The following is a 26,691-nucleotide window of genomic DNA, read 5'->3' on the forward strand; positions in this document are numbered from 1 at the left end:
CAAACCTATCCGTTGGAACATTTGGTTTGCGGGCGTAGTTAACCGCATCTCCATGCAGGGACACGGGAACTAATTGTGCTCATGTCCTAAAATTCCACCTCAGTAGAAGCTGACTTGAAGTAATTGAACTGAACTGGTTTGGTCGGGTAAAAATTACATATATGCCCTCAAACTTTCAAAGGCAGTGCATTTTCACCCATTTTGGGATTTTGAAGCACATTAAGTGGAGAAAAATTATCAGAAAGTATTCTCAGGTTTTGAAAACATTTTCTTGGTAGAAACCACCCCGACATGAATATTTTTGCTACGTGAGAATATCGTTTTTCTATGTCTCGAACCCTTGTCCTATTGGATCAAATATATGAATCAAAACATTTTAATCATGGAAAATTTATCGTGTCTTTTTACATGAAAAATACGAGCAATTGAGTTTTAAATAAAGTTCTTCGGAGAGTGAGCGTCACGTTTTCGAAATCCATTTTACACGCGTGTCCCCGAAGAAAAAAAAATATCGCCAATTAACTCGTACAAATTTTAAAAATAGGCACATATAGTTAAAATTAAATACTCAACACTCGAGGACTTATATGTTTATTCTCGGAAGCCCTTTTCTGACGTGCGAACCCCAGGAGCTTTGATCCACTCTGTTATTCATTGTGCTTCCCAAATGGTAGACCTAGCCCAGGTCAGAACGATGTGCTTACAGCTGTCCCTCTTCGGCTCACTGTTCGTCGAGCAATGGGTCGAAGACAAATATGACCCGTTCCAGGATCGGGCTTAGCTTGTTATCTGCGCCATACTCCCATGTCCTTTTCCCTTAATAGAAATGTCATTCCTAAAGGACTTTTGAAAAAGAATAAATCAATTTAGATGATCACGTGCAATAACGATTTAAAAGTTTAAATGAAATTAGAAGGTTAAGATCTGAAAATTCTGGTCCTATTGGGCAGACGGGTAGCTTTCCTTTCACAGGTTTGATGCATGATACTCGATTTTTTTTTTATTTTTTGCTATCGAATGGAAAATATCCAAGAATAGGGTTATCGTTTTGCGACTTGAATTTTGTTCTTGGAATAACTAGTTATAGAAGTTTGAACATTACTTCTATGTTTCATGGGATATCATGAAATTGCCCCACTTAACAGGTGATATTCTGCGATGTGTTTAAGAAAATTATATGATCTCGCAAACTTAAAATTCATGGAAGAACATTCTTTGCCAGAGACAACCGCACAAATTGATAGAAATTTGTTTTGTTCTCTTTTAAGTTTTCATTGAGCTAAGGACTGGGTTTCATCCATTGATTCATTAATTTAAATTTTGAATTGCAGATCTACTTCAAGAATGCTAGATTTTTCAGTTGACATATTGTTATTTTTCAGCAAAGTTCATATTGATTTGCTTATCTTATTTTGCTTTGGAGTATATACATATATGTTGGGTATCCCTCTAATTTGGAGAAAGTTGGGCTCAAATTGTGTTGGACTTTTATCGGGCTTTAATAGGCCCAAGGACCCACTTTTGTAGGGTTTATTTTTCAGCAAACCAGCTGAGGAATAGTGGAGGCAGATCTGAATAGAGAAGATTAGATCAGGACAGCAGAACAGGGAGAATTACAGAGCAGAATTCAGATCAACAGGGGCAGCGCGCAGCTGGAGATCAAACCTCGATCGGGACGTCAAACGAACTCCGATTGAGACAAATTTTGACAGCAGCTTCACAACACGTGGGGCTAAGTTTTGAACGGTCAGAATTTCTATTTGAGCTCTGTAGGTGCTGTTTCAGCTGACTTTGTGAACCACCCGGTGTGGATGACGAATTTAGTGTTTGGGCGATCCAAGAGAGTGTTTCTCTTGAGTTTGGTGATCTAAGGGTTTACCCTTGATGAAAGACATTGTATAACCTTCATTCATAGTGGATCATTGATTCGGAGTTGGTCCCGTGGTTTTTCCTCACATCGGGGTTTTTCACGTAACATTCTTAGTGTTCTTTTACTTTACTGCTTGTAAGTTGATTTGATTAGTTCCTATCTCGATTACACTAGTAGGGGAGGAAGATTAATCGCTGCGTTATTGTTTGGTTGAGCACATCCCTTCCCAACAAGTGGTATCAGAGTCTCGGGTTAGAGAAGTTTGAGTTTTTTCGGTGTTTTCGAGATGGATGAGTCTATAGGATCTATGTTCAAGTTGAATGCAACCAATTACTCTATATGGAAGTCTCAGATGGAAGATCTTTTATTTTGCAAAGACTTGTACAATCCCATTGAAGGGGATTCCGCGAAGCCCAAAGATAAGGATGACAAGGTTTGGGAACGCACAAATCGGAAGACTATTGGTTTGATTCGGCAGTGGATAGACAATAATATTTATCATCATGTTGCTCAGGAGACAAATGCGATAGCTTTGTGGGATAAATTGACAAATCTCTATGCAAGGAAGACTCCGCAAAATAAGGCCTTTCTTGTGAAGAAGTTGGTTCATCTTCGTTACTAGGATGAAGATGATGTGGCTGTGCACATGAGTAATTTCCAGGATATTGTTAACCAGTTGACGAACTTGGAGATAATACTACTCGATGAGTTGCGGGCTTGTCTACTTTTAGGGACTCTACCGGATAATTGGGACACACTTGTGGTTGCATTGAGCAATTCTATGCCAAATGGGAAACTATCGTTGGCCACGGTGACAGATAGTTTATTTAAGGGATAATAGCGCCATATAGCCTAACATTTGAAGGAATTCTTAATTCTAACCCAAACTTGATTTTTTACCTGAGATATCCCAACGTTGACGTATTGGTTTCAAATCTATCCCGCCGCTAACTTTCCGTCCAAAATTGACGGAATTGCACACGTGGCACGTTAATTTTGTAACAAGTGTCGGAATAGATGTGAAATTAACGTGTCACGTGTGCACTTCCGTCAATTTTGGACGGAAAGTTAGCGTCGGGATAGATTTAAAACCAACACGTCAACGTTGGGATATCTCAGGTAAAAAATCAAGTTTGGGCTAGAACTAAGAATTCATTCAAACGTTAGGCTATATGGCGCTATTAACCCTTTATTTAATGAGGAGACTAGAAAGAAAAGCTCTGGGATTTCCATTCGGTCTTAAGCTTTGGTTACTGAACAACGGGGGAGAAGTCAAAGCAAAAATTCCTCTTCCAAGCATGGTAACTCACGTGACAAATCGAGGGGTAGATCAAAGTCAAAGACGAGGAAAGTGGTCACTTGCTATCACTGTGGAAAAGAGGGACATTACAAAAGGGAGTGTAGAGCTCTGAAGAAAAATCAGAATGGCAACGGTGAGAGCAAGAAGGAAGAAGGCACTACAACAGTGGCATCTGATGGATAGACTTACATCGTTTGTGATGAAGCCTATGTGAATTTCACGTGTCAAGACTCTACTTGGGTTGCAGATACAGGTGCCTCGTTTCATGTCACTCCTCATCGGGATTTCTTCTCATCTTACACTACCGAGGACTATGGTTATGTGAGAATGGGGAATGGACAGTCATGCAAGATTGTCGGTATTGGTGATGTCTGTCTAGAGACTGAGCTTGGCTGCAAGTTGCTTCTGAAAAAGGTGAGGCATGTTCCAGAAATTTGCCTTAACCTAATCTCGACGGGTTAGCTTGATGATGAAGGCTACAGTAACGAATTTAGCAATGGGAGATGGAAGCCCTCCAAGGGTTCATTAATTGTGGCACGGGGTCAGAAGACTGACACTCTCTACAGGCTGCATACCAGGCACAACTCCGGTCAGGTTAATGTTGCTGAGGATTATCCTATCGAGCTATGGCACAGGAGACTTGGGCATATCAGCGAGAAAGGTATTCAAATTCTTGCTAGAAAGCAGTCTTTGCCTGTTAAAGGTATGCACTTGAGCACTTGTGATCACTGTTAAGCTGGTAAGCAGAGGAGAGTTTCTTTTGTTAGAAGTCGTCCTTCTAGATGCGATCATATACTTGATCTTGTGCATACTGATGTTTATTTTCATGTCGGATAGATCTCTTGGTGGTGCTCTATATTTTGTGACCTTTATAGATGATCACTCCATGAAGGTTTGGGCTTACCCTATGAGAACTAAAGATCAGGTGACTGAGATTTTCAAGAATTTCCATGTAGCAGTAGAAAGAAAAACGGGCATGAAGTTGAAATGTGTCAGAGCTGATAATGGTGATGAGTATAGGGGTCCTTTCGAGAACTATTGCAGGAGTCACGGTATCAAACTTGAGAAGACAGTACCGAAGACACCACAGCAAAACGGGCTTGCAGAGAGGATAAACCGCACAATTGTTGAGAGAGTTCGTTGTATGCTTTCTCAGGCAAAACTGTCTAAGTCTTTCTGGGGTGAGGCAATGAGGACACCGGTTGATCTTATTAATCTTACACCGTCAGTTGCACTTGATGGAGATATACCACAGCAGGCGTGGACCGGCAAGAAAGTATTGTACAAGCATCTCAGAGTCTTCGGGTGCAGGGCATCTGTTCACATTCCTCGAGATGAAAGATCAAAACTTGATGCCAAGGCGAAACAATGCATTTTCTTGGGTTATGCACATGAAGAGTTTGGGTACAGGTTTTGGGACCCTAATAGCAAGAAGATCATCAGGAGCAGGGATGTTGTGTTCTTTGAGGACCAGACAATCGATGATTTGCAAAAGTTAGAGAAGGCTAGAGTAGGCAATCCTCACGAGATTTCTATTCCTGTATCGGTTGATGTAGAGCATCCAGTGGAAAAGGTACCTGGTAAGTATGAAGAAACCACGACTGGGGGTGAGATTCCTCAGGTAGATGATGATGTGACTACGGATGATACAGGCTCGCAGTTACAGTTAGAGCCTGCATATAATCTACTTAGACGATCTGACAGAGTAAGACGACCTTTTACAAGATATCCGCCTCATGAGTATGTGCTACTGACTGACGGGGGAGAACCTGAGTGCTATGATGAAGCTGTGGCACATGAGCACAAGGAGCACTGGTTGAAGGCGATGAATGAGGAGATGAACTCCTTATCTGAAAATCACACGTATGACCTAGTGAAGCTACCGCAAGGTAAGAGAGCATTAAAGAACAAATGGGTCTACAGGTTGAACACAGAGAACTCGCGACCTCGATACAAAGCTCGACTGGTAGTGAAAGGTTTCAACCAGAAGAAAGGAATTGACTTCGAGGAGATCTTCTCGCCCGTTGTCAAGATGTCATCTATCCGAGTTGTTCTCGCACTGGCAGTTAGTCTGAATTTGGAGATCGAGCAGCTCGATGTAAAAACAGCTTTCCTGCATGGTGACTTGGAGGAAGAAATATATATGGAGCAGCCTGAAGGATTTCGAGTTAAAGGTAAGGAGCATTTGGTGTGCAGGCTGAGAAAGAGCTTGTATGGGCTTAAGCAAGCACCTTGGCAGTGGTACAAAAAGTTTGACTCTTTCATGTTGAGCCATGGCTACACACGGACAACTTCAGATCATTGTGTGTTCGTGAAACAATTCTCGGATGGTGATTTTATCATTTTACTGTTATATGTGGATGATATGTTACTTGTTGGTCATGATATGAGCAAGATTGCAGAGTTGAAGAAAGAGCTCAGCAAGTCCTTTGCCATGAAGGATTTGGGACCGGCAAAACAGATTCTTGGGATGCATATTTCTTGTGACAGATCAAGTGGAAAAATTTGGCTTTCTCAAGAGAAGTACATCGAGAAGATTTTGGATCGGTTCAACATGGGTAATGCTAAACCAGTTTCATCACCACTTGCTTCTCATTTCAAACTTAGCTCGAAGCAATATCCTACAAGTGAGAAGGAGAAAGAAGAGATGAAGAAAGTTCCTTACTCATCAGCTGTAGGAAGTTTAATGTATGCCATGGTCTGTACAAGGCCAGATATCGCTCATTCTATTGGTGTGGTTAGTCGTTTTCTCTTCAATCCGGGGAAAGAGCATTGGAATGCTGTTAAGTGGATCTTGAGGTATCTCAAATGAACATCCAAGGTGTGTTTACACTTTGGCACTGGTAAGTCGGAGTTAGTGGGCTACACGGATGTGGATATGGCAGGAGATATCGATTTCCGGAAATCCATTTCGGGATACTTGATGACTTTTGCAGGGGGAGCTATCTCATGGCAATCAAGGCTTCAAAAGTGCATCGCTTTGTCTACAACGGAAGCCGAATATATTGCGGTGACCAAAGGTTGCAAGGAGATATTGTGGTTGCAAAAGTTTTTGCAGGAGTTGAGCTTGAAGCAAGAAAGATATGTTCTACACTGTGATAGTCAAAGCGCCATTCATCTTTGCAAGAATCCCACTTTCCATTCAAGGTCGAAGCATATTGATATCAAGTTTCATTGGATTAGAAATGTGTTGGAGTCCAAGCTGGTGAAGCTAGACAAAGTGCACACTGACGAGAATGGAGCTGATATGATGACAAAACCTCTTGCTAGGGAGAAACTTCATGTTTGCCGAAGTATAGCCGGTATGCTCGAAGCCTCCAAATAGTCGGGAAGGGGAGTTTGTTGGGTATCCCTCCAATTTGGAGAAAGTTGGGCTCAAATTGTGTTGGGCTTTTATCGGGCTTTAATAGGCCCAATGACCCACTTTTGTAGGGTTTATTTTTCTGCAAACCAGCTGAGGAATAGTGGTGGCAGATCTGAACAGAGAAGATTAGATTAGGACAGCAGAACAGGGAGAATTACAAAGCAGAATTCGGATCAATAAGGCAGCGCGCAGTTGGAGATCAAACCTCGATCGGGATGTCAAACGAACTTCGATTGGGACAAAATTTTGACAGCAGCTTCACAACACGTGGGGCTAAGTTTTGAACGGTCAGAATTTCTATTCGAGCTCTGTAGGTGCTGTTTCAGCTGACTTTGTGAACCACCCGGTGTGGGTGACGAATTTAGTGTTTGGGCGATCCAAGATAGTGTTTCTCTTGAGTTTGGTGATCTAAGGGTTTACCCTTGATGAAAGACATTGTATAACCTTCATTCATAGTGGATCGTTGATTCGGAGTTGGTCCCGTGGTTTTTCCTCACATCGGGGTTTTCCACGTAACATTCTTGGTGTTCTTTTACTTTACTGCTTGTAAGTTGATTTGATTAGTTCCTATCTCGATTACACTAGTAGGGGAGGAAGATTAATCGCTGCGTTATTGTTTGGTTGAGCACATCCCTTCCCAACAATATACATAATTCACCATAAAATATTTTATGTATATATTACATAATTATTTTATGCAAATGCACTAATACTCTGCTGAAGCTACTCAATAGCTATTTGATAGTAACAGCAGAAGGGGCTGAGGTGAAGAACCATAAATCCTTGAGTGCTCTCGAAAACCTTGCAATTCTTCTAGGAGTTGACAGAAGAATACAACTTTAAGATCCCTCAACCAATTGCAAGTAATTTCTGTGCACTGCTATATGCTAATGCACATGCTGCTATAACAAGAAACAACCATAAGTGAAAGTTAATGACGCATTGGTTCTATTTAAGCGAAACAAACCTACTAGGAAAGTGGAACATGCTAAGGATGCTCGGAAGAAAATCCCCGCTTGCCAACGAAAAGCCCAAGGAGGTGATCAAATAAGCCCCTACGCAGATGAAGAAACCACTACGGTGCTAAAGGTCTCTAAAATGGCTCAGGCAAAGGAGGCATCCTCCACTTCGAACGACAATGCAGTGCTACAATCCCCAGCAGCAGCTTGCCCATATTCTCGGATGTAAAATTAGAATGTAGACAATGAATCAATCTAGAGAACATAAGAAACGACAAATGTTGAGTTGAGTCAACTGATCAGATTTTAGTTTTTTGTAAACTTGAGCTCTACGACAGCATTACTGAAGCTGATTTGCAACAATAAAGCAACCCATTCTCTACATCAAGCAAACCTCATCAATTATTCCAATTTCAGGATCGGAAGATGTCCTTGCGCAGGCAGGGTACAAGATCAAAGAAACTGAGACGGTCAGAGTCGATAGATATTACCAGATAGCCAAGGAAAAAGAATTTGCTCGAGAAAAGGACACCCCCTCGATGGCATCATTGGAAATGAATGACAAAGAACATCTACTTGAAGACATTGCTTCCAAATAGAATAACATGAAAGTAACGACTAACTGTTGGACAACTTGATCACATTGGAAGGAGCTTGCAGAGCCAGTCATAGCATTTAGAGTCTTGCTGCCTATGGATAGAGTAGACAAACCTTTTGCCATCATTCACCTGAATCTAGCACATCGAACTACGCCACTGCAAAAAATATGAATTGTAGGATAACTCAAGCTTGAATGATGATTTTTAAAGAAAAGGGAGAGCAGACCCGAACACACAAAATCATATGGACGACCAGTAACATCCATGCTACATTGTTTATAGTTGTGTGACAGCTAAATATGGCGGTAGCAATAGCAACTTCAACTTCCTCCACAAGTGCGATACTTGTTGTTGCTTAACTTTTCCCCACAACTCAAGCAAGCCTCCACATCAATTCACCGACGCATACTTGAGCAATTCTGGAGAATTGCCAAGTAAAATGAGTGAAACATCCACCTACAGCATGCCTATTAGCATCAACGAGATCTACAACAAACAGTATGAGACCTCTTGGCCACATCGCCAACATCAAAAGTTGGAGATTCAGGAGGAATCCACATTGGAGTATGGTTTGTTTAATTTGAACGTTGTAATGTATTGATTCAGGAAGACTCAAATTTTATTGGACAACCGCGAAAGTTGCCTCAGAAATTGGTAAATTCAAAAGGACTGGCTTTTGAATTCAAGTTGATGTCACCACGAACTTGTCCATGGAACGAAACTTAATCTGGGCGCAGCAGCTCCCATGCAATGTTAAGGCTAGGTATTCCCCTGCCCACATAAATGACAACTCAACTAAATTCAATACAAAGCAAGGGCTAACCCGGCTCAAACTATAGTGCAGTTCTAAGATGATACTACACCATCCGGCGAGTTCACCCAACCATGAGGTAGGACCGTGAGATCACCCAAATTAAAGGTAGCCCAGAGGCCAAACCTATCAACTGCGGAAGTGGAAAATTCTACTACGAGGTGACTCATAGGCGTACCTCTTATTTGTCGCACTACCATGAGATCACCTAGTTAAATTAAAAGTCAGAAACTCGCTCTATTACAACATGACTCATTGGTAAGCCCTAATAAATTAATCCTTTGAGTTGGCCCATAGACACACCCTAGTGATGCCATGGGTACACCCAATGAGCTGACCAAAAAGTGCATCCTATCCCGAGGTGAACTCACAACTTGGACACTCAATAAATCTAGAAACATGCAAGTTGAGACAAATATGACCACTAGTTTACAAGACGAAGGCTTTGCTACTTGGCAAGGCAAAGCAATCAAATGGAAGATAACCTTGCGAAGCTACAACACAAATAGGAACAACATCAAAGCAGCCTTGAAAAACTCCATAAACCAGTTCGTAAAGTATGCAGTAGTCAAAGCCGTTTCAAGAAATCAAAATTATTAAAGCAGCTTTAAGAAATCAAAATAGTCAAAGCAGTTTCGAGAAATCGAAATAACCAAAGCGGCTTTGAGAGACTGAAGCAGCTTTAGAAAAAGCCTGGTGCCAATGCAGTTCTGAGGTACCAAAGCAACTTTGAGGAAAACGCAACACGATTGCATTTCAGACAACGAGAACTACGAAATGACTTCAGATGAAGCAAATGTATCAGCCAAATGTTATGTCGAGAAATAAATGAAGCAAACCCAAGAAAAATAAATTCGGCGAAGCGAAGCCAACTGTTGACGCAACAAATGCAAATCTAGCGATGCGAAGAATCAAAAACCAAATGAAGCAACAATGACAACGTACACAAAGCGAGAAGTTGTAAATCATGCGAAGCATATAAGCTATATGAAGAAAGAGTAGCAAAATGAAGAAGATTGATGGGAAACCCTTGTTAAATCAACAAGTACACAGTCAAATGAAGCAGCAATCAAAGGAAGTTGACATCTCAAAGTTAAACTATAGTAAAACTACGAACAAAATAGCAAAAGGAGAGTCCAGAAGTTCTGTGAAGACTTGAAGCATATACCCTGAAACATTTATCAAAGGCAAGTCAACATCAACACAATAGACCACTGGAAAAGCGAAATGAAACGACTTAAAGAAAAAGCAGAGCGGCGAATGTCACGTGAAGCGAAGCAAAGAATGAACAGATAAACGAAGCAAATATGAAAGGAATTCTCATAAAGCTTCTAGCTAGTGACCGCATAACGCAAGCTTTACTACCCTCTATTAACTACTGCAGTGCTGAAGGCTCATAAGTTTTCACAGAGCCAATATGGCAGAAAGGGCAATGTCCTTACAGAATGAATCTTTGCAAACGCTCGAATCAGTAGTAGGGGGCGAAAAATATCTAGATTCATCACGCAAAAGAAGGATCCGATTGAGCGACGTCGAGTAATACCATGAGACAGCTGTCAAAATAGAAGAGACACGCGATCAACAATTCGTATAATGGGATCGCCATTTCCCACGCTGCGAAAAAAGACGCTAGGAGGGCAAGTGATGGGTCTCGAAATAGAGTCCACCCAGAAGTGAGCCAAACAGAGGGCGGCCCAGAAGCCCATTGAAAACAAGCAGGAATAGTTATCCAATTTCAACTTGTAATCATTTGGTAACTGCCCACTGACAGTTACTTCTATATAAATACCTTTATAAAAGAATGAAAGCACATAGCTAAAAGTTTCACTTCGAAAATGACATTATTGGTCCTAAAACTTTACCTTTTTTTTACATTGAGTCCTAAAAGTTCAACTTCGAAAAATTAAGTCCTATAAGTTTTGAAAAAGTGTTAGCAGTGGTCCTAAATATTTTGGAAAAGTGACACCAGTGGTCCTATACGTCAAGTGCCGTTACCGTGCACTGGAACCTGACACGAAAGCATTAATCCCTTCCCTTCTGCAACCCTAATTCCCTCCCCCTCCCCCCCCCCCCGGTGAAATCGACCTCCATTGTCCCCTTCCCCTTTCCCTCTCGAACCAAACCAAGAACCCTAACCCTAAATCGATGGAACCTATTCCCCTCTTGAAATCGAACAGCTCGAGACTCGGTTCTTCAGACCAGGAACCCTAAATGTCGTTCTTTCCCCTTTTATTCGTGCCGAGTGATTTTGTGGTTTGCCATTTCTCCAAAAATCTTCGAGCATATCAGTCCTTGGATTCGTTGTTGCCATCAGTCCCAGGATTAGTTGTTAGTTGTTGGCCCTCGCCATTGCTTCCTATTTCAAAGGGTGACAAAGCCCTGTTGATGTCCTCTTGCCCTGTGTTTCTTTGTTGGGTATGTATGATTATTGCTTAAGAGCTACCAAATGTGGAGTTAATTAGCCATGGCTATTGCATGATTAGGCTAGATTGTGGCCAGTTGCTTTGATTTTTGATCTAAATTGATGAATGGTGCTCTCGGTGATGTTTAATGGTGATATGGCCTAGTGGCCATAGGTGCAATTAGGTGTTAATTTGACTTAATTGGGGTCTAATTAGGGTTATTTGGGTTAAATTAAGGTGAAATTGACTTAATCAGAAGTTTGACCCTAGGAATTGGAGTCTAATTCTTTTCAATTAGGTATTGATAGGTTCAATTATACATTCAAGGATAGTGCTTGTATGTGGCCGAATGTGTCTTGGGCGTCTAAATGCTGAACTATTGACCTTACTTGTTTGGATGGGTGTTAACCCCAAAGTGTTCCCAGACTGCATGTATACATTCATAAGTAACTTACTGCAATATGGCAAAATTCATTGAGAGGAATCAGCAAAAAAAAAAAAAAGGTTGTCTCTCTCTCTCTCTCTTCATTTGCTGTTCCAGAGAACAATAGCTTGGTTGATGTTGTAATTTCATTTTCGGCAGTTTGGGCAGCAGAGAGGGCAATCTCTTCAATAACTGGCATGGAAGCTGTCATTGGACGTGGAAAATGATAACAAGCTTCCATAGGAAAGCACCGAAGAGTAGACACATATGGTTCAAGGGAATCTACAAACTTTTATGGGAGCAATGCCAGCCTTTGTAGCAGCGGATTGCAAGTTCAACAGAAAATTTCACGGACAGCGGACAACCTAGGTAGAAGATTTGTTGGATGCCCAAGGTACCAGGATAATGGAGGTTGTGGGTATTTTAGGTGGATTGACCATCCATTTGAAGGTTCGATTTCTGAAATCGTTACTGAAGAAGTTTCCTCTTTTGAATGGGAAATGAAGTATCCGAAGTTAAAGATTAAGGAATTGGAGGAGGAGTTAGGGTATCTGAAGAAAAAGATTTGACGTGATTTTAGGGTAGTTGTTTTTGCAGTAGTCATCTATGTTATGATTGGAATTTTGTTTGGGATTTGGTTGGGATGTAAGTTTTGTATTGGCAAGTAAGAGGAGGGCATTTTGATTGTAAATTCACCTATGGGCTTGTAGGCTTGTACATTATATTGATGTGGAAAACTTTGTACTTCTTGGTAATGAAATATAAGGTCCATTCATATTGTGTTTATTATGTTTCTGTTTATGTCTGTTCTTATTATGTTTATTCTGATTATGCGTTCTGCTTCTGGCATTCTGCTGTTATGTTTCTCTTTCTGTCTGTTGCTGGTGTTCTGTGTTTTTGTTCTCCATTTCTTTCTATTGCTACTTTTCTCTGCGTTGTGCTACTGGTGTTCTGTTGTTCTGTTTAAATTTTATGTTTTTGTCTATTGCTAATGTTCTCTGTTTTTGCTCTTCTGTTTCTGTTTATGCTGTCTGTCTCTTTTTCTGATGTTCTGTCTCTGTCTGTTTCTGCTGTTCTGCTGTTCTATTTCTGTTTCTGCTGTTCCGTTTCTGTTGTTTTGCTGTTTTGTTTTTTGCTATTTTGTTTTTGTTGTTCTGTCTCTGTCTGTTTCTGCTGTTTTGTTCTGTTCTTCTATTCTCTGTATAGGTACTCTGTATTGTTCTCTGCTATATTGATTGTTCTTTGTATTGTTGGCCAAATAAGTTAATATAGTAATGTTGGCCAAATAAATAAACTATTATGCAATGCCAAAGGTTGTGTTCTGTTCAGGAACACATAAAAAACACACTGCAGGCACATATGTGCAATACATTTCTTTATAACCCATATTTCAATGTTTATACATAACCTTACTAATATAGCACGAATTGTTCACATCATTACAGCTTCAAAAAAAAAACTATTTCTAGATCTTTTTTTTTTCCAATCAGAGATCAACACAACCAAAAACACAAAAACCAAACAACATAAACCTCAACCAAAAAACATAAACCACAACCAACTTCCATCACATTTTCCATCATAAACATAAACCACAACTAACTTCCAACACACTTTTCCATCATACATTTTTTCTAACTGAACTCTCTCGAGATGATTGCAGTCGGTATTTTGTGCTTGCCTTTGACTTATTCTGGTTTGATCTCCTTTCTGTTTGGACTTGAAGTTAGTTGACTGTCACTGTCTGTCTTGAATGATCAACTTCCCTAGCCACGAGCAATTCACCTACGCTTCCAGGATGTACTTACATAGAGATGATTTACACAGATATGTGTCTATTAATTCCAGGATGTTTACAGTATATGAAACCACAAATAATAAGGTAAAATTAATCAGAGGATGACTTCCATTATAGTAATTCACTCACGTTCATTACAATGTATTCTCTATTAACAATTGGAGCTGGTGCTGCGGTGCTTCTTGATTGAAGGTCTGATCTCCCTTTTTTTCTACTTCCTCCGTATCCAATATCACGGTCTTATCTCCCTTTTTTCCTACTTCCTCCATCTCCAATATCACGGGTCATTTTCTACCCTAATTATCATGGATGTTTAAAGTGACAAATAATATGATATTTGGAATCTTATATTGGATATTTAGTATGTAGGACCATATATATCATTGTCGAACATACTATATTACTTTCTTGGGTTGGCATTTCTTGCATTGTAGGAAGAGGGCCTGCAGATCCACTGACAGCCTGCTAACCAAAATCCAAATTTAGTTTCTTTGGAAAATAATGAATTCCTTATGGCCAAATAAAATTCAAATGAACTTATCGGTTCAGTGTTATCTTTGCCTCTTAGATTACACCTCCTCCTATTATGACTAGGCTGCCTACATATCCGGCACGTAATAGTTGTACCTTTACGCGACATTTGCTCAACCCCATCTTTTCCAACGGTAGTCTCCGACACTCTCTTTCTTCTCTATTTATTTGGTCTGCCTTTCTTCTTCTTTAATAATGGAGGTATAGGTGGTTCATGCATGTTATTTATCTCGCAGAACTTAGGGTCTTTCACAGGCTCCATCACATTCCCATAAGTTTCTAAAAACATCTCCTTCTTGTAGAAGCTATGAATAAAACACTTGGGGTCTAAACCCCTATCTAATAAGGCACGGACATGACAACAAGGAATTCCAAAAAACTGCCATGCCCAACAATCACATGATTTATTCCTGATGTCAACTACATACCTGGTGCCCAAAGCCTTGATCTCATAACCATTTTCACCATTCCAAGTAACATGACAATACCTACTCAATTTCAGATTTTCTTGTAATTATTTTTCAATCCTAGGACCAAAATCATTCGTCCACTTCTCACAGTTTGCTCTCTGAGTGGGGATCATTTCCATCACCAACTTCATGATGTCCTCTAACATCGAATAAATGGATTTACACCTTGCTTCAAGTATTATGTCATTAAAGGTTTCACAAAGATTATTATCAATAATGTCACATTTAACCATGGGATTAAAGAAAGTCTTACACCGGTGCTTAGGATTTGGTTTTTCCAGCAAGTCTTCATATGCTTGGGGTGACATTTTACGAAGTAATTCCATATTTTCCTTGAAATCGACTTCAGTGGTTGATTTGGCAATGTTCTAGAATTGCCTCTGTATCTTTGACCCCTTGTGACTTCCACCCCAATTAGCATAGATCTGTCTTGTACACATTCTATGCTCTACATGAGGGAACAACTCAGCTACTGCTTGTACCAACCCCTATATAAAAAAACACAAAAATTAGTGCTTTTGTAAAATAACATCAGGTGAATAATTAACCTGTATGTATATTATTTACATTACCTTTTGTTGATAAGATATGATTGACCAACCCAAGCCATCATTTATGTTTAAGTCCTTCTTAAGCAGCTTCAAAAACCATAACCATGTATCTTTACTCTCAACTTGAACTATAGCCCAAGCAATGGGAAACAATTGATTGTTCTCATCCTTACCAATAGCAATTAGCCGTTGACCCTTAACCATTGTTTTCAGGAAACATCCATTAACACCAATTATTTGCCTACACCCCTTTACAAATCATGTCTTCAAAGTATTAAAGTATACATAAAATCTATCAAAAATAGGTGGTTTAGCTGGTATTGGCCTTTGAACCATCATACAGACATGTGAATTTATATTTGATCTCTTCAATTCATCAGCGTAAAACCACATTAATGCATTTACTATCACCAACCAACAAATCATAGACCTTTTCCTTTGCCCTCCTACATTGGGATCTAGATACCTCCACACCTAGTTGCTCCTTGACTAATTTTTTGAATTCATTTAGCTTGATGGATGGAAGTGATCAGATTATGCCCATATAGTGTCTAGCCAACCATTTGCTATTCACTTTACTATTCTTGTAAGTGATATTACAGGTGTGATTGTCAAAGAATTTTCTCACCTGGTAAACACCAAGGTTCTTCATGAATTTAGCAACTATCTTCCAAGGACAGCTCGTCTCTTTATACCTCACTCTTATATACTCTTTACAATTTTTTTTTGAAATATAGGTTCCTTTGGGTCTTCACAGAAGCCAAACAAATTATATCCTTAAACTGTTTTCCATCTTCAAACAGTTGCCTTACACTAAAAGTAGGCAACTCACAAGTCGGCTCATATTGAGGGAATGTACCTAATTTTCTAAAGTAACTTCTAGGTTCATTTTCTCTCACTCTGTCTTCATCATCCCCAAACTCTGAACTTGATTCACCAGAGTTAATACTGCAAGCCTCATTAGAAGATGGATAATCGGTTATGTATCCTTCATTTCTTACATCAACGGTAACAATAGAGCCCTCTTTCTCTTTGCCCTTGTTTTCCTGCTTATCTTGTCTTGCTTCCCTTATAATAGTCTCTAGATCCTTCTGTAGCCGCAAACTCTTCAACTTTTCAGCTCTCTTCTCCTTCGCAATTTGAACTTGAGATATGATGTCTTCGAGCTCAGAATCATCTTCTTTACTTAGATATGTAGCCACATCTCCATAAGCAAAATCACTTTCACTCCCACTACTACTGGTCTCTTCACTTTCTTCTGCAACTTGATTTACAACAGCATCAACTCCTTTCCTTCGTAAACTACCAAATGCAGTCTCCTCAGCACCTCCCTCAGTAGCCGTCTTAGGTTACTGAAACGATTTGGGGTCGGTTTTGTGCTTCATATACAGTTGGCAATATTTATGCTCCAACAGCTGCCCTATGAGTTTAATGACAGAATTGTCCTTGTACACCTCAAATAATCCATCTTTTAACCCCTTCCCATGGATCCTACACAAGACTACCTCTACATTACCTTTATGCCCCATATTTTCCATTATTTTCATCATATGAGTACCAGATACTTTGTCTGGGTCAATATCCCAACGCATTATCTCACCCCCACTGCACAAAATTTCCCCTCCTTTTTCCTTAAAGGAGCCGCCATGGTGTATTTCAAGTATGTATCCATGATAGTTCAAGTTATCCATCCTACAAGACCAATGTAGCAGAACAAGCATGTAATGAGTATTGATAATCTTGCATTAAAACACGGTTTGCCCAAAAAATTCATCAGTAAATGAACACTACCTTGTAAAACCTTAAATTATCAATACTGGAAATTTTCTTCTCCTTTTGTTTGGGTATTCTTCTTCTTCTTCGGATCTCCTTCTACTTCGAGTCGATTAGTTGATCCTCACTCCCACTACTACTGTTATTCATTTCGGGTTAGCTTCTCCTCACTTGAGATCACAGAACAGACATGTCTTGCGCCCACCTACTGGAACAGAAATCGGGCAAACCAAGATGCTAAGGGTGCGTTTGGATTCAGAGTTAAAGTAACTTTAATTTTGATTTTGATTTTGATTGTGGTTGTGGAAAAGGACAAATGAGATGTGATTATAAATTTGACTTGGGAAACGTGTGTTTTTGTTGTGTAGTGTGTTGAGTTAAAGTTAAAGTTAAAATTTTTGACTTGAGAAATGTGTGTTTTTGTTATGTAGTGTGTTGAGTTAATGTTAAAGTTAAAGTTAAAGTTAAAGTTAAAATTAAGTGTCTTTTAATCCAAACAGGGCCTAAAATCCCTCTTTTAAGAGAAAGCAACAGAGAAAGAGATTGTTAAAAATCCTTCTTTTAAGAGAAAGCAACAAAGAAAGAGAAAGCACGAGCAGAACACTCTACCATTCTTCTTCTTCGGTACCAAAGTCCATTGTACTGTTTTTCTTCTTCGGTTGAGTACATATGCAGTCTTCTTCTTCTTCCTTTACCGAGTAGAGAAGAGTAGGAGAGGACAACTTTCAGCTTTTGGGTTTGAGTTCAATGTTTTTGGGTTTTCCTTCCTTCCGAGAGTTTCAGGTTTGAGTTCAAAGTTGTTTTTCGATCGGTTCAAGCTTCCTTCCGGGTTTTCCTTTGGGATCCAGTGCTTTCGGGTATTTTTCGGTCGGTTCAAGCTGCCATGTTAGCAAACTAACGGCCACGTCGTCGAAACGGACGGCGTTAACTCCACGTAGGTGGCACGGTAACGGCACTTGACGGATAGGACCACTGGTGTCACTTTTTCAAAACTTTTAGGACCACTGCTAACACTTTTTCAAAACTTATAGGACTTGATTTTTCGAAATGAAACTTTTAGGACCAACAGTGTCATGTTCCCCCTTTTTTTTGTGAACATCATCCATTCAATATATGAGATGAGGAACCACCTTCTTACTCTTGATTGTGGGCACCCGTGGTTTTATGAAAATATTAATACTTGACATGGCTTCGCCCACGACACTCCATGATGTTCAAAAGCTGACAGGCAGGCTGGCTGCCCTTAGTAGGTTCTTGGCATGGTTTGGAGATAAATGCCATCCATTCTTTACTACGCTCAAGGGATCTAGGAATTTCAAGTGGACAGAAGAGTGTGAAACTGCCTTCTATGCTATGAAGGATCACTTGCATTTGCTCCTATACTAGTGAAGCCTCGGGTTGGCAAGTCTGTGTACGTCTATTTGTGAATGTCCAAGGAAGCAGTGAGCTCCGTCCTGGTTTGCGAAGAGGCTAGTCAAATGCAACCAATCTATTATATCAGCAAAGTGATGCTCCCGGCGAACAAGAACTACTCAGCTATTGAGTAGTAGGGTTTTTAGTTAGTAGTGGCCTCTAGGAAGCTCATGCGCTATTTCATGACACATCCAATAATTGTAAGGAATGACCAGCTCCTCTAGTAAGTGTTTAAGCCCCAGACGCTTTTGGGCGTATGATCAAGTGGGCGCTAGAGATAGGACAATTAGTCGTGACCTACGCTCCAGGGATAGCCATCAAGGCACAAGCCCCAACAAATTTTATTAGCGAAGCTACATGCTTTGCAGAGATCGAGCCGGGGGCACTGGCTCAGGCAGAGGATCCAATAGACAAGCCTTATATAGTTACGACTGATGGGTCTTCGATTGCGAGGGCCTTAGCCCCCAATTGTGTCCTTGTCCCCCCAAAAGGAGAACCTTAGAAGTACGCCCTGGTCCTCACCTTCCCAGCAACCAACAGTGAGGTTGAGTACAAAGCCCTTGTCACATGGCTTCTGATTGCGAGGGGGGTAAGAGTCACCAACCTTCATGTGAAATGCGACTCTTAGCTGGTTGTTCATCAAATCCTAGATCAATGCGAAGCTAAGGAAGAAAGAATGAGGAAGTATGCTGAGATAGCAAAAGGTTTATTGGCAAATTTCCCCAAGTGAAGGTAGAACTGGTACTCCTTGAAGAGAATGCCCTCGCAGATTTATTGAGTAAGATTGCTACTGAGGCATAGAAGTAAAGGGTGTACTCAGGAAGGATCAGAGCCATGGCAGAGCAGCGATTATGAACATGAGAAGGAAAAGTCTTGGATGACCCCCATCATTCGAATGGACTTTGCCTAAAAATCCCTTGGAAGCGACTGAAGATGACCGTGACACGGTACATCCTCTTGGATGGGGCACTATATAGGCGAGGGCATTCAGAGCCCTTGCTTGTTGCGCTGAGCCAAAAGATGCCAATTGTGTCCTTCACTAGTTGCACGAGGGAATCGTTGGAGCCCATGAAGGTGTTCGTGGTTCAAGGCTCATGGATTCTTCATCAACAATTCACATGCGGATTGCTCGTGATCTTGACTTGATTTTCGGGGTCTAAACAATTGCCTCCTCAACAATGTTGTAGAGAAAATGTGCCATCCACTATGACAACCTTTGTCAAAGTGGAGTGGATTGAAAATTGACGTGATATAGGAGAGACATGGGATCATGGTCACTGCTGCCACCACCCACCTCTCAATCGGGGTCTTCGGCGACCTCTGTCATTGCCTTCGATCCCGATTATGGGGGATGGTGGCCGCGATCGGGGGCCACCACCTTCGATCCCCTCCCTCCTTTTCCTCATCCGGCTCCTTCCCTCCCCTTTTTTTCTTAAAAAATTTCATAATAGTTTTTTATTAAATAAAAATATAAGGGGTCCATTTGTCCAATCATGTTACGCCACGTGGTACCGTTAAGTCCAAGTCAGCCGTTCCATTAAAATAGACGAAAAATTTAATGTCATACTAGATTTGGAATCAAAATGAGAGATTGCGCCTTTTGTGCTATTTCTGAAAGTTCGTATTATAAATGGGAATTTGATAAAAGGTCATACATTTTTATATTATTAATGCTGATATTTTACCAAAAATAAATTTATGAAAAATTAAAAAAAAACAAAAATAAATGAATTTTTGTTTGTTTGTTAACTTGAAAGGAAAAAGAAAGATGAGAATTAAGATTAAGAAAAACCGAATGAAATTAGTATGAATTGGTTTAACCTAAATTGTACTGTGCATAATTTTGATTTTTTTACACTGTACAAAACCAATATGAGCCCTTAGATCTCCTCATTTAATATGGACCGTTCATTTTACATATTTTTTTTAAAATATTTCCATTCTTTATTTTTATATTTTTATTTGACAAACCTTCAATATTATTATAAATTAGTTTAACTTCGGAATCTGATCCCCTCACAAATAAAGGTATCGTTACTGGAAGAAAAAGGTGAATGAACTCCTAAGCTTACTAAACATGACCATTCACTTTAATAGGAAAAATTACTTCAGGAAGTACCAAGCCAATGAATTTCTCTGTGGCACAGAAAACAATAGGCAAGCAACAAAAGGTAAAGCAAGTAGAAAGTAGTTTCGATGTGATACATCTAAGCAAATATGTGCCGACCAAACACCAAAGGTTTTAAAACCGTAAATTTGATTCCTTTACCCAAAACCGGAGTCAACAAGGTAATATAAAAAGAAATGAACGGAAATTGAAATCCACGTTATCAATCGGATTTGTGATAGGATCGAAGAACGACGAAAAGAATTATGAATAAAAATCACATTTTATATAATAAATGGATGAGATCGTAATTTTTCAAGAATATATTTGAAATTTAATAATTTATAAAAATGAACTGTGTAAATTAATTATGTATGGCTTAAAAAAATAAAAAATATACACCGAACAAGAATGGTTATAATGATGGTTCAAATTCGGAGTGGATTATTGAAATCAAAAGGAAAGAAAAAGGGGAGGGGGCGGGGGAAGAGGAAAAATCAAGAGAGCTGGAAAGGAAGAGTGCGAAGTCTTGGATTGGAGGGTTTCGATTGACGGCTCTAGACGCTCGTTCATCCCTGTCTATCTATCTCTCTCTTTCCTTTTTTTCCGGTCGTCGGCAACCGGCCGCCGGGCATCTTCTCGACCACCACTGCCTTTCCGGTCGCGCGGGCGGCCTCTCCTGGATTTGCTTCTCCTTATACGGCAGGCGGCGGAGGCCCCCCTCTATCTCTTCTCCCCCTCCCGTCTGTCTGTCTGTCTGTCACGGACTCTCTCCTCAACCACCGTCTTTATCGGCCCTCTCTCTCAGTCAGTCCCAGCGGCCAAAGCACAGTTTGGCCCTTCTCAACCTCTTCTTCCCCGAGCAAGATTCTCCATCTCCTCCCGCTTCTCCAACATCAAAAGCATTCTCCGCCGGAGCGTGAACAGATCGCATCCAGTTCGGCCCTCTAGCTAGCCTATAATTCCCTATCCTGTTCAACATCAGAGAGACTGCACGAAGACATCCAAGCACTGCCCAGTTCATCGTAGCAGCTTCGAAAGCTCGTCAGAAGCTTGACCGATGACACGAAGCCCACCGAGCTTAATCGGGTAGCTCGCGTTCCGTACTACCCGGATAGTTGTTTTAGGTATATCCCTATTAGCTCTTAGTTTGATCATCATGATTGATTCTGAATCCAGATAACAAGTAGGATGCGAGCTTTCATTGCCACTGGATATTGGAATAATGGCATTGAGGATTGACTCGGTTATTTGCTTGGATGAGAAATGCATAGGCAGTGGTAGAGGTGGCGCCTACTTGGGATTGTGGGTTTAATAAGTTTGTTCTCCGACGTGTTTGCCCAATGGGGCTTGTTGGTTTCTTCTGCTTAGCATTTTCTTTGGAGTGTTATGCTTATCCGAGTTCTCGTTTGCTTAGCATTAAGCTGGTACGGCATACTCATTAGAATCATTTCATCGCATGTTAGAGCCAGGCATCTTGGTTGTATTTTATATATGAATCTCATGAATAAGTGGTGGGGAACTAGAAACCATGCATCTTTTATAGAAATTAAAAAGAGAATTGCCAGGTAAGTTTAGGTCATTTAGATCCATCCGGATCGTTTGGTCCTTAGTGTATGAAGGTCACGTCATTACTTTGTAGAGTAATATTTCATCTTCAGACAGATTTGGTTATCATCTTTTCTTATAGGGTCATCTACTCATTCCATGACAGGTCGTAAATTTGAAGGTGCCCTTTGGGAGCTTTGAGGCATCTTGAATTTGAGGTTAAGCATTAAATCAGTCTTTAGGAGCTTCTTGGTAGGTAAGATCATGCATGGCATGCATTTTGTCTTGTCTCTCGAAAATTTAGACTGTTATATCTTGCTCCCTGAAGTGGTCTAGGAACATTTATGCACTTTTCTGATTCAACTGCAGTGGTTTTTTTCCTTCTATTTGGGTTCCTAAAGGTTTCTGCATTTTTACCCATGTAATTTCTGCATTGTTCCGGAAATACTTTATACCTGGAATCAGATGGTCACTGTTTATGGGAAGCATAATGTAATTGACCTTTCTTTGCTCTAGCGGTTATCTACTTTCTCCATTCTCACTTGGACTATCTCTGCTTAGGTTTGATGAGCTTGGCCCATTTTTTAGTGTCTCAACATACCAGTCATGCAACTTGATCAACTTGGAAGCTCCATTGAACTGAACTATTTGTCTTGTTTGTCCTGCATTTTCCATGAAAGTATCTGTTGTTTTACCTGGGGGGGCCTTTGATGACGATAAATGTTTATTTTTGGGATACTTATTGGTGCAACTTATGATGGTAATAGTAATCATATTTTCATGGATCCTGCCATCCCTAAGAACACTCCCAAATTTGTCGAAGTTCTAAACTGAACAATTTTATATTAGAATTCCATTTCATTAAGCTTTCCTGTGGAAATTGCAGTTAGGAGGGAAACGAAACAGGACAAGATCAGCTCAGGACTCATGTCTCTACCAAATGACAAGAATGGAAATATGTCTTTCAACTCCCAGGTAAAGTATACCAGTTCTACAATGTAGTATCTCGTGTTATGTTCATCATATTATAAAACTTTCTTATGGGCACCCAGGTGGCTGTACATCATGGACGTTTCAATGGCCAAAAAAGTTACTACTTTTTCTTGTTCAACCAATATTTGTGCTTGCGATGTTAGCAGATCTTCGGTTTTTGACTTGTATTTTGTCAAAAAGTTGGACGTTGTTATCAGGAATTTTTCTAGTAATAGCTGTTTTACCCCCTCGAAGAATGATGATCTCTGTTAATTTTTCCTGTAAGAAGTTTTCTTTCATGCAGAGGCAGACTTATTTACAGGTTTATGTTAACTCTTCCTTTGAAAATCTCTGTGCAGCTATCAGCTCATTTGTTTAGTGATCTCCTTGATTCCATAATCGTCGATGTTGCATCTGAGTGCCATCGAACAGCAAGGTTGGGCCTTGATTGTAATCTAGAAATTGAGGAGGAAGAATTGAGGCTTTCTGCAGAAGCTCGTGCGAGATTATCTGATCCTAGTAATGGTGGTGATGTCAATGGGAAGTACATAGTGGATATTTTTGGACAAACACATCCCCCTGTAGCGAATGATATATTTGAGTGCATGAACTGCGGACAGTCAATCATGGCTGGAAGATTTGCTCCTCATTTGGAGAAATGCATGGGGAAGGTAACTATTTGTGTTCTTGGCCATATCTCTGTATGAGCTCTATGACATTATCAATTGACTCCTCGACTGCGCTGCAGGGTAGGAAGGCTCGTTTAAAGGCCAGAAGGAGCAGCAGACTTGCACAGAATCGCTATGCTCGTGGGAGCTATGTTTCATCGCACTCACAGTACTCGAGCACGAGCCAGTTATCAAATGATACATCAGATACTACTGGCGAGGGGTACTCAAATGGCGCATATGAAGATCCATGAAAGGAATGAGGAAAGCGTTTTGAGTGTAAAGAAGTAGCTTGGGAGCAAAAGATTTATCCATATCATCTCCTCCTTCCTTACTGTTGCACTCTAATGAAATACAGCATGCTGTCATGGGTCTTATACACATTGATTCAATCCACTTGTAATAACGAAATATCACTACAATAACGAATATCACTACAAGTTGGTCTGTGACATAACGAGACAGACAAACCCCCAAAATTTGAAAGATATCCTCATGAGGACCATGTCATATTCAAAACTGGATCCAGCCGCCATTTTTTTTTTTTTAGCAAGATTCATTACCAAATATTAATCTGACAAAATTGGTACGGAAGCATATAAAAGGATACAAAATTTGATTTGAGACCAAATTGACCTAAGCCATGAGCTTGGAGATTATCCTTACGAGGAATCCAAATACATTCTCAATTCGTTAAACGACGTAATCCAAATACATTCCCAATTCGTTAAACAATTAAGAAGAGGGATATTATTCGTTAAACAATTAAGAAGAGGGATATTATCCGGCCGCCACTTATTTACATGATTGAGACGATGGGTACTTTTTGGGTTTAGTAATTGAAGCTGCCCTGCAACTTTAATATTCTACCTCTGCATTTTGGCGAAGGGCATATGTTTTGGTTTAGTACTCTATTTTCTCTCAACAACTTCTCAAAGAGATGAAGAAGTAATGCAAATATAACTAGAGTGACCTTTCGATCGATAATCGGAGTCAATACCCTTCTATGCCTATCCCATTAAATTCATAGATCACAAATGTTACTGGGCTCCAGGAAGCGCCATTTTATTGAAAGAGCTTTCGGATTTTATAAGCAACGAAAGCCGATTAACATCCCCATCATCGATAAGGATTGTCCTTCATGGCCCCTTCGTACTGCTCAGTTTGGTTTTATATGTCTTTCCAGTTTTGCCAATTCCTTGGTACTCTCTTCCTAGTGAGGAGATAGCTGCCTGCCATTGTGTGTCTTTCACCCAAACTCTTTTGCCTTGGTCTTAAGGATCGGCTTCTAAGACTATCTCCGTCACAAGTGTCCCATTTAAGTTTTTGAAGTGGGCCCCTCACTGTCACATAATCACCACATCATTGAGAGACACACTCAATAAAAAGAGAGACTCACCACTCCAGTTATAATCTCTATATTTTAGTCTCTAAAGTGAGTCCCATAATTTGAATTTAAAAAAAAAAATAGAAAAAATTTTAGATCCCACAATCAGCCGCCCATTCGTCTCTTGTTTGAGAGACAGAGACCCAACCTCCCAGCGGGCAGTGGCGTCTCTCATGACGCCATGTCAACGTCTTTGATGCAATAGAGACCCCCACTGGAGACAATCTAAGACTTAATGGGGTTGGGATTAAGGGAAAGCTTTGCCATTTCGGTATGACAAATTTCAGCTTTCAGGACAAGGCATAGACGTATTATCTGCGGTGCTCCTCGCTCCATCGATCGGGTTATTCACCAGCATGGCTATGGCTAGCAGGAAGTTCTCTTCTGCTTTGGACCAGTAGTCCTCCTAAGGAGTGGTGTTGACTTCAAACAATGTATATAACAAATAACAACTCCGGCAACCCCAAGGCCTGAGCCTGCTCAGGACTCATCAGGTAACCCAACATAATTTCTTGAGCTTGTTCTTTACAGAGTTCCTGATAATACGGCATTGGACTGTGGCATGGAGTTCAGTCATACTTATGCTGCCTGTAGAACTTTTCCATGCCTGGAGCGGTCCTGAACATTGGTAACTTTGGGATGCCACCAAGCCAAGAAATACTAGAAATAGTTGGTTGGCAAAAGCAATATTCTTTGATTCAACAGCCTTTTTTGCCAAGCATCCGAGTCATCTTCATTAGTAGAATTTGTGAACCCGTGATGGTTTAAAATGGTTTTAACTTCCAAATTAGCATCGGGAAAAGGATCCCCAAATTTGTATTCCCTTGTGGGGGTCAGGTGTTATCTCCTTGGCTTTGAACCTTGTATCATGCTTCGAAACTTCGAGAAATCATTATTAGTCGAACCATCGAATTATGGTCTTTGCTTTTCAGAGCCTGTCTATCTATCCGGTGCACTTTTATTTTAAAGTTGGCGCAGGATCATCAAATTATGATCTTTGCTTTTCAAAACCTATCCATCCGGTGCACCATTGGAAAGTTGGCTTGGCCGGCCACTCTGCCTGCCTGTATATTGCATTCATGGACAATGTGAGTTCGTAGGCCATGCAAGTCGGAGGAGGACAATGGACCAGTTAATATTTTGCACCGATATCTACGAAGCCTTGACATGTTTGTCGCATACTTAAGTCATGAAGGTTTACACATTATTCATAATATATATGTACTCGGTTTCCTGATTGACAATTTGTTTAGTGAAACCGGTGCTGTGGCTGCAACTTCGAGCGCCTTTGGAAGACATTTTTCCCTTGAGCCGTAGTCGAATAGGAATCAACCCAAATAAATGAATAAAGGAGATTTTCTTGGACCAAGAGTTGCTCTACTGATCAGTAGAAAACTTAAGACTTAATTCAAAGGCACATAAAGGACTCCGCAAAGGCAAAGTGAAGAACGATCGATTCTGTGTATCATGTCTCTATAAACGTATACGATCCATACCTTATGTTACAGTCTACGAGCTGAATTCTTTTGTAAAATCAATTTTTCTTGAACATAATCAATTTGTTTGGAGGACCAAGTTTTTGAAAAACGACCTCAAAATTCTTTGTCACTTTTTCAAATAAAGGTGTTCAAATAAAAATTTGGAATTTCTAAGTGAAAAACTCCAGTCATTAGAAAAATCTGTATTTGCAAATGAATAAAACTCAAGTGTTTCATATTACGAAATTCAAACTGAAAAGATCTCA

General features: G+C 40.2%; 1 protein-coding gene across 3 annotated transcripts; it reads left to right on the forward strand.

The window, feature by feature from the left end:
• The first annotated feature begins 20,819 nt into the window (after window positions 1-20,819).
• Window positions 20,820-24,014, forward strand: LOC116192786 (SAGA-associated factor 11). Of its 3 annotated transcripts, none has more exons than XM_031521426.1 (5): window positions 20,820-21,499; window positions 22,087-22,176; window positions 22,807-22,895; window positions 23,252-23,563; window positions 23,641-24,014. In XM_031521426.1, the coding sequence occupies exons 3-5, from the start codon at window positions 22,848-22,850 to the stop codon at window positions 23,812-23,814; spliced, it is 534 nt and encodes a 177-aa protein (XP_031377286.1). In that variant the 5' UTR covers window positions 20,820-21,499; window positions 22,087-22,176; window positions 22,807-22,847; the 3' UTR covers window positions 23,815-24,014. The 3 variants fall into 3 exon arrangements, with proteins under 3 accessions (XP_031377286.1, XP_031377289.1, XP_031377287.1); XM_031521429.1 differs by having other exon boundaries at window positions 22,087-22,172; XM_031521427.1 differs by lacking the exon at window positions 22,087-22,176.
• Window positions 24,015-26,691: the final 2,677 nt, after the last annotated feature.

This window comes from Punica granatum, chromosome 1 (assembly GCF_007655135.1).
Source record: "Punica granatum isolate Tunisia-2019 chromosome 1, ASM765513v2, whole genome shotgun sequence".
Lineage (NCBI taxonomy): Eukaryota > Viridiplantae > Streptophyta > Magnoliopsida > Myrtales > Lythraceae > Punica > Punica granatum.

Coding starts and splice junctions, on each gene's coding strand:
- LOC116192786 (XM_031521426.1), top strand. CDS start 22,848: ATGTCTCTACCAAATGACAAGAATGGAAATATGTCTTTCAACTCCCAG. Junction 22,896..23,251: donor ATATGTCTTTCAACTCCCAG/GTAAAGTATACC, acceptor ATCTCTGTGCAG/CTATCAGCTCATTTGTTTAG. Junction 23,564..23,640: donor TGGAGAAATGCATGGGGAAG/GTAACTATTTGT, acceptor ACTGCGCTGCAG/GGTAGGAAGGCTCGTTTAAA.